Source organism: Argiope bruennichi, chromosome 5 (genome assembly GCF_947563725.1).
Source record: "Argiope bruennichi chromosome 5, qqArgBrue1.1, whole genome shotgun sequence".
Lineage (NCBI taxonomy): Eukaryota > Metazoa > Arthropoda > Arachnida > Araneae > Araneidae > Argiope > Argiope bruennichi.
The window spans coordinates 9,442,001-9,451,327 of record NC_079155.1 but is presented as its reverse complement, the minus strand read 5'-3'; the positions used below and the strand labels follow the sequence as shown (position 1 = coordinate 9,451,327).

At 27.2% G+C, this 9,327-nt stretch overlaps 1 protein-coding gene across 1 annotated transcript in view; it reads right to left on the bottom strand.

Annotated features, from left to right (window-relative positions):
- Nucleotides 1–228: 228 nt before the first annotated feature.
- LOC129969678 (zwei Ig domain protein zig-8-like) overlaps nucleotides 229–9,327 on the bottom strand; it is a 226,444-nt gene continuing 217,345 nt past the window's right edge. Inside the window, exons 5-7 of the mRNA XM_056084338.1 lie at nucleotides 8,369–8,566; nucleotides 3,138–3,225; nucleotides 229–1,129 (exon numbers count right to left, since the gene is read on the bottom strand). Of these exons, the coding sequence (XP_055940313.1) occupies nucleotides 8,436–8,566 (131 nt within the window). The 3' untranslated portion in view covers nucleotides 229–1,129; nucleotides 3,138–3,225; nucleotides 8,369–8,435. The remainder of the gene's footprint in view (nucleotides 1,130–3,137; nucleotides 3,226–8,368; nucleotides 8,567–9,327) is intronic.

Below are 9,327 nucleotides of genomic sequence, written 5' to 3'. Positions count from 1 at the left end.
TGAACTGCTTTAAATTTTACTTTTATGTAGAATTCTTTTGAATAAACTACAAAATATTTTCACGAAATGAATATTTTTATGAAGCATTGTCACAACGTTCCTATAAAGCTGTATGAAATAATTAGCCTAAGATCTCTATTCAGCTCTGACAAGAAAATTAAATAACTTGGAAAAACAAACACATACACATAATTTAGTAAAATTGTTTTTATTTATTCCACTGGAATAATTACATAATTTGAGCTTCAAATCATGTCATAACACATATTTAGGTATTCACATATGAAAGAAAAAAACCTCTTTATATACCAACCACACCAACTAAATATATGAGATCTTTCTCCAGCATGCTTCACTCTTAATTCACATTTTAACTTTACAGAGGAAAAAATATCGAGATAGAAAAAAAAAGTTAACCTTTTATCAAAGAATAAGCTTCATCCCTCGTAAGATCAACTTCACGTTTGTCCTGCAGTCAGTGAATGTGAAGGGATAGCCAAACTATTGTACAATACACAGATGAAAGCTGTTCTTCTGGAGTTAGTTATTCAATAGTCCTTTCTAGAAAATTCTTTAAATTTGCATTGTTTCGTACTATATTATGATAAGTTGGAGCACCTTTGAAATCTGTTCCTGATAAACAAGAATCTTTTACAGTATACATATATATATATATATCATAAATCTTTTATTATATTCAGTATACACATATGTAAAAGTCAAATAACATATAGTTTATGCACACTTTGCAGTTCATGCAGTGTCCTTAAGTCAATATTTGGCATCGATATCTGTGTTGTAGCACATTGAATTTTGTAAATACACATATTTAATATCATGTGTTGGTATTTGTTTTTTGGTTGAGACGACATATATAGATATTGGGAACCACAGGAGTCAGGAATGTTATTCTTGTAAATGTAACATATGAATGCTGCGTGCAGTATCACAAATCGAGAAAACAGACTTTTCTGTAAAGCGAGGTGTCTAACATCAAATTCTTGTTTCTAGCTATATAATTTGGCCCTTTTTTCAACAATGGACGTTTTGTAGCTCGTAGACAGTTCATTTCAATATAGATGAAAAGTCCAGTTTAGCTCTAGCCACCAATCATCAAGACTTTAAATTCCTATTAGAAGAAAAATCCAAACTTTGAAAACTCATTGTCATCGGAAATTTACACATGGAAATAAAATCCGACAGAAATCTTTTATTAAATTATAGAGATTATAAAAATAAAAATATAGAATATTACTAGTGCTGATATTTTTCTTCAACAATAGAATTTACCTATTCTTATTTTTTAAAATTATTTTATAAAATTCTAATGTTCCCTGTTTCTATGCTCTATATGTTCCAAAAGTATTAATATTAATTGTGTTTTTTTAAATATCCAACGTTAAATCACAAGGAATAAATAAATACAAATTTGATTACGATGTTAATATTGCTACGTTTTGGCAGGTTTTCGTTAGTTTGTTCACATTATAACTCTCAAATTAAAGGCTATCTCAATTACATAACATGACTTAGTTATTAATTCTTCATTCCCATTTCTTCTTTCGATTTAAATATAATAAAAAAATATGGTTTGTTATCAGGTGGAATTGTTTTAGGTACAAAATCAATTTTCACCATATCGAGATACCAAAGCTTTGAACCCATTTTTTTTAATTAAAAAAAACAAAGAACTGAATATTATTTTAAAGATTTTACACGCAAAATCCTTGTTTTCCATTAATTAAAAAGATCACAAGTTTCATATTGCGTTTAAATTCAGTTTTCAGTAATAAAATTTATATCTTTATATGTATCACATTTAATTGACAATTAATTTTTTAAAAAAAATATTCTGATATTTGAAATAAAATTTCAAATTGTTACAAACATTCCTAAAAATTAAATATTTAGTCTCATATGTATCAAGACTAGAAACTAAAGAATAATTCTCTTAAACTACAATATGTTGAAGAAAGCTTCTTCCAAGTTTATAATATATATATATGCTTACATTCCTTGTAAGAATTGAAAGATTTGATTTTTCGATATGAATAAAAGAAAAAGAAATCATACATTTAAGACAATTTAATCAAGTTTAAGAAATAAATTATTTATTTGTGTTTTTTAATATTATTGCATTTCACAGTTTCTTTTTTCTTTTCTTTTTTTTTTTGTTTGCTTATTATTTTTGGTTATACCATTCAAATCAACAAGATTCCTTGCTTAAATGACTAAAAATTTTTAGTCTGCTATTTCACAAACAATTTGGTATTTATGTTTTGAAACGCAACTAATTCAATACTGGAATTAGTCAATAAATGTACTTACTCCTCTTCTAAAATTGCATCATTTCTTGAGTGATGAATAAATTCATTACTCACGAATGAATCCCAATGGAATCGGAGAGGAGAACAGATATTATGTTTCATTCACATTAAAAAGGGAAACCTCTTTTATACCTGTGCTAGAATCCCATTTTAAGATATTTTATCTTTCCAGCAATCAAATGGTAAAAATAAAGCTATGTGATGAAAAACTTAAAGAGAAAATAAGTAGAGAAATATTAAATAAGGACACTATAATTACGAAGATCAAAACTCTATTTTTTTTTATTTTATTATCTCAATAGTATTATATCATGCTCAGTATAAGAAATAAAGTGGTGAATAGTGCGGATGACATTTCATCATGAATAAATAATTTAAGATGGTATTTTTATGGCTTAATTTCAGCGTAAAAAAAGAAATAATGTTGTAAAAACAAACATTTTTAAAATAGATTTTTATTAGTCATTTTTTTTTTTGGGGGGGGGGGGCTCAACCTCAATTAAAAATAATTATAATAAAGACATCAGTTTCTTTTTAATTCTGGAATTATAATTCATTATAATTTCAATTATTATTTAAAAATTTTGACGATGATTTCTTTCTCAAATTTACAGCGAGGTTTTCAGGTAAAAATTAAAATTTAATTATCTCAATCACCTAAATAATGAAAATAATAACAAAATGTATTAAATTGTCAACAATCTCATGAGGAAGAGGATGAATAATGCAATGAAAAAATATCCTGACAAAAAAGCCACCAATAAAAGCCACCAATAAATGAAAAGCAGCATTAAAAAAAAAATATCTTACGTTTCAAAAGACTTCGCTTTATTTTTTTTTCTTCTTAAGATTTTGAGATACTGCTGCAGCACTTCATAGATGATTATCTACCTGTATTCTGCAAGAAAAAAAAAGAGAAATAACATTGGAAAATGTTAATTACGGTTATTATTATTAATTATTGACATTGTTAAATTTTAATTGACTATTATTATGATTATGTAATAATAGAAGCTAGATCATAAATTGCAGATCTAATTTTAATTTTCATAAATTCTTTCCCATAATAGATTATCTATTTTAATTCTTTTTGCACAATTTCATTAGAATTGGAATGCAAATATAAATAATAAATATCTACCATTTTATAACAACTTATTCAGTTCATATTTCTTGAATGTAAACATATAATGTTTTCTTGGCAAATTATAAAGAAGCCATCCCCCCCGCCCCCTGAAATATAATATTTCTTATGGATTGATTTCTGATGTAATTTTGAAGAAATAGTAAACATTTAACTTTAAATTAATGATATGGAAAACAACCTGATACTTTTTTCTTTTTAAAAATAAGCTTTATAGAACTTTTCACATAGCTAACACAAAAAGTGAAGTATTACGTAAAACGATTAGGTGTAACCTATTTTACATACTACGTTTTATTTAATTATTTGCATTATAAATTCTGTAGAAAAGCTAGAGAATTGATGCTAATATTTATTTTAATATTAATGTAATTAACTATGCTAACCCAAACCCCATTTTCTAATACTCACAATTCCCAATACTCAAGATTTATTTTTGATTAATCCGTAATATCTAAAAAAAAAAAAAAAAAAAAACGATTCCTTCATAACAACTCTATTTCAAAAGTTCTGATTCCTGTTTTTATCGCTCCTATATTTATTTGAAAGAAAGCTGTCCCTACCTGCATATAGCAAACTTACATCGTAACTAAAAAATAGGAATTTTAAAAGAATATGAGTTTCAATATCTCAATTTCTCTTTCATAGAGAAATAAAACAGAACACACACGGTTTGAGGAAAAGCATTTTTTTCGTTCACTTTCTTTAGATCGTGTAGCTCTAGCTCTATTGTTCTTCCTGTATAATCCTAAAATAATAAAGAGAATTGTTAGATAAGACAAAGCTGTATTTTTGTAGTCCGATTGGCTTCTTCTGAGATGCGATGAATTACTATAAATATTTGTAGAAATTTGATTTTTTCATTTCCATATCGTTTTATGCGCTTGAAAATATTATTTATTTTCATTTTCTGTTACTTCTATTTTACGAATTTATATGTAAATGTTTACAGTTTTATTATTTTTATCTTATTTCCCACCTTCTTTTATGTTTGTAAAAAAACTTAATAATTTATTTTTGAAATAAATACCTTTTATATTAAATAATATAATTCATCATGTGAAAATTCTTTTTAAGAAATAAATTTGTTTTAACATTATTTCACTCCTAATCGAATATTTCAATATTTTCATTTTATAATTTATGTTCTGTAGTGATGATGATCTTTAATAACTCTACATCCTTAGTAGATCCTAATTATTATAATGTATTTTCTCCCATTCACCATATTATATAAAACTGCATTTAAAATTATGAATTTTGCTTTCGAAATAGGCTTATTTGGATATTTTATTTTTAAATTTTATTTAAAAGGAGATGCTTATTGAATTTTAAACGCACCTTTTCCGTTGTACGGATCAGTGATTGAGATTAGGAATAATTTTTGAACGGACCATAGAAAGGAGCTGATCGAGATTCCAAATCATTCAAGGTAAATGTTTGCGTATCAGAATTCCAAAATAAATAAGGCCGCAGTTTTCCGAAAATCAGTTCATTTGATGTAAGTAATTCTTGAAATATTTGATTAATCATAAATAAGGAATATAATGATTACTTACAATTCATGAAAAGCAAAATTTCAACAATTTTCAGTTAAAATTATAGTTTATTATTCTTTTCTAAAACATTTTTTGAAACTCAAAACAAATTTCAGTTATTGGAATACTTGTTACTCGTTTTCCATGCAGAAAACGAGTAAACAACTAACGAAATTGGAATAATAAATTTTGAAATAAAATATTAGGTAATGCTAGCAGATAAAAATAAAATTTATAGAATTACTTAAAATTTTATGCTTTTTGCATTCACTTATCACAAAATATTCAATTTCATTAAATAGTTCCTTTGCATAGAAATGTATAAAATTTCAGCAATGCATTTTGCCCATCATTACTTGTGCAAGACGTTCGGAAATTCGGCTTAGAAAAAGAAATACTCCAGCTTTCGCTGCTATTTTTCTTTTTAAATTTATAAAGGGTTTAACTTTTGCCTGCACAGTATTACTCGATATAGACCCTAAACGAGATTTTATCCTCAAACCGGAATGCAGCAGTATATAGCAGGAAATAAAAAGAAAACCTTCATTCTTAGGTCTTCCTCATTCCTAGTACGGCTTTAAATTTTGGTTTTATGTGTTTCCCCTGGCATCTGCATTTGCGTTCAGTAATCGAGACAAACAAGAGGACATTCTTTCCAGACTCAGGAGATTCCATGGAAACAATGCTGGAAAGAAAAGAAGAATGCCTCCTCTTTTTTTTTCCCTTCATTTTTTTCTTCTCGTCTCAGCTAAGCCAAACAGAAGAAGAGAATGCGCAAAGACATTTTAGAAATTGAACACAATTCAATTCTCTCAAACCTTACTCGGCTTTCAGTAGATTTAGCTGGCTTCTGTATCATGTGATACTGCTCCCTGTCAGCTGCAGCTTCCTCTAGAATTTTTACTTAGTGTGACGTGAAAGGTTCTCTTCAATGTACCAGCAATTTTAGTATTGTTTTCAGAGACTCTTTCGATCAGTGAGATTCAGTACACAATTCAAGGACAAAAGAATAGATCAACAAAAAATGTATTGTTTGATTTGTTTTCTTTTTGTTTATTTTCCAATTTAGGGAATTTTGTGGACAGTCCATGACATTTTTCTTCTTTCTTGAGAAATCTGTTGTGATTTTATGGCTTCTTTTGAATAAGATTGCTATTGATTTGTCAATAAGGAATCAGATTATATGTATTGAAAATACGTCATGAACATTTCAAAAATTGGAAATATAAGACAAAAAATCCCAACTCAAGAATATTGCAAAATCAAAGTTATCACATTTTACGATTAAATTTCCCAAGCCTAATAAATATTGTATTATTACAAAATTAAATTATAAGCACAGATTTAACCTTATAATGCATTGCTTTTTTTTACAAAAAAATATGTGTGTGTATTAAATAACTGCATATAATTCAAAAAATTATTTTTTTCGTTAAATTTAAAAAACAAACTAAAATAAGCCAAATGGCTACATTATGAATTAAATTGTGACACAAATTATATTATAACAATTCTGAAATATAAATAAAAGTAATAAAAATAATATAAATATTTTTACATTGCAAAGAAAAAGAATTTTTAATGGCAGAACTATCCACACAACAACCATCTTGGTATTTTTTCAAGCTTCCAGATAAAATCTTATTCTATTATAGCGATTACCATAAGTCGAACTTTCCTACAAATAAATCATTTAAAAAAAGAATTTCCATTCACTCATTGTTGCCCTTTGAAATAGCCATGTTAAGCTTATAAAAGGGAATATAAACTTTTAGTCAAATGACTATACGATGCACTGTAAGGTTAAATATAATGAATGTTCAAAATAAAAGGTGTAAGATTAAAAAACTAATATGCGCTCTATGTGTTCAAAGTAGAAATTTTTAGAGTCAAAATTAGCAAGGGGTGATAAGAATAATTCATCTTAAGTTGTCAAGAAACATAGATATTATTTATTAAAAGTAGTTTCGAACTTCACCAATGTTTAGTGAAAAACCAGTGACTACCACTTCTGCATCATAGATGTGAGTGACATTTATGATGTTTGTTTTTTACAAAAGAATTATATTTGTTTTTTTAATCTATTGAAATAACTCCGATGTACGTGTTTACTCTAAAATATAGATAGTCTACTCTATAGATACTACTCTAAAGATAGTTTACTCTAAAATAAAGATAGATTGACAGATAGTCAAATTCTCACTCTTTGCTATTTACTTACGCATTTCACCCTCACAGGCTTCCCCAACGTGCCCAGAATAGCGTATATAATGCATGAAAAAAGATAATTCTCCACTACTGTAAATTTCATTTTAATTATAAAGAAGCTTACAAATTGATATGGCAAAATTATAAATTAACAATTTCTGGTGAGGTGGGAATGTGTAAAATATATTTTGATATAAAATATTTCATTTTGTAGTTACTCGTTGAAATAATAGTCGTTTGATTATGCTTAAATGAATTAGATAAGTATGGAGATAATGTGCATGTAAACAAATTTGAAAAATGTTGCATCGTTTCACAAGGAAATAATTAAATGCGAATCTAACGTATCAGAATGCGTCCGTTGATCATATTTAAACAAACATATATTTATATGCATTTGATCTTTGGAAACAACAGATTTAATGTTGGAATAAAATAAATTTGAATGTTTTTATCACTTTGAATATCGGAACATATAGCATATGTCATAAAATTATAAAGAAATTCAATAATTTGAATCATGAAACCATGCAAAAATAAATCCCTTCTATAAAAACAATCATTAACTCAAATTAACATGATTTTATATATTTAATATTGTGAATATTTACTCTCTTTATATATTGCATATCTTTATAAGAGAATTTGGCATCAGAAAGATTATTTAAAACATTTTTATATTCAAATTATCATTTTGCAATTTTACTTTTAATAAAACAATTTTACTTTTAATAATTACAGTTTTACTTTTAATTTATGTTTTGTCCTTTAAAATAAAGTAAGTAAAATAACTTTAGTGAATAAGTGTTTTTGGAAAGTTTCGTCCTCACTTTACAAAGAAATGTATTCATGTATAATAAGACGCCTATATCTTTCAAATATTTTGCTTTGACAGGAAGATAAAATCATTTATATATGTATACATGGATTATTTTCTAAAATCCTTTTGTAACAACACAATATTTGGAACCCCGATTCCAAATAAGAACTGCTACAAATTTCCTTAGAAAATACGATGAATACTGGAGTCTTCAACTGTCACCATGCATTCATTTTCCTGCATTCAAAGAGCGGTAAAACACTGTGAATCCGACTGTAAAATGCGAGCGTTCAGTGTACACAGGATGTAATTCAATGTGAAGCGTACTCACAAAATTGTGGCTGAGAAGTGGACGGACTGTCATATCTGATTTACTGATCGGATGCCAGTCAGCGGCGTCAGGATGACAGAACCAGGAAAAACAGCAGAGAAATTGAGAATCCCCAAGAGTAGCGATCCGTTGCGATGGTCAGTCCACCGGAGGCGGGGGAGGTGTTCAAGTCGTGCTGCATTGCGGCTCGTTTCTCTCCTGAAAGAAAAAAGGAGGTTGAAGGAAATAAAGGCAACATAAAAGATAAGGGAGTGAGTGGAGTGATAATGAAAATGTGTAGCATAATAATGAACAGTATATGAATCACCATTTAAACATTTCTTAATCTATAATATTGATAATGATTAATAATGGTTAGAATTTTGCTATCCTTACTTAAAACCATGTTAGAAAAAAATACTTGTTACCAGACAATTTATTTTGATTAGATTCTTTTTCCTATCACGAGGGAAAATAAGAAAATAAAAATAAATTAATATAATGTGAGAAAGCGAAAATTTTGATAAAATTCAGTTCTGGGAAGATATAATTCTATTTATATAGATTGACCACTTACCTTATATTGACAAGTCTGGTTTCTCACTCTAATTTTCCAATTTTTGATACATAAATTTGTTGTTTAATCAAAATAAAATTAATTTAAATCAAACAAACATTAAGTCAACCTTAAAATGTGTTTATTCGTTTATAAAGTTTGAAATAACATCAAATATACCAAATAGGATGTGTGATCTATTTCTGAGGTCAAGATCAAGAAAAAATTAGATGTTCAGGCAAATTATTAGTGACTATCCCGTTACTCTAAAATCAATATGTATCAGGGCTACGAATTTTTTTTACCCATGAGAATTCATTATTTTTCACCCCTGTTCAAAAGCGTTTATTAGGATCTTGTTGCTTCCATTGAAATTATCATGAAACTGAAAATTGTTAGATAAAATATGATTAGAGTAAAGTAA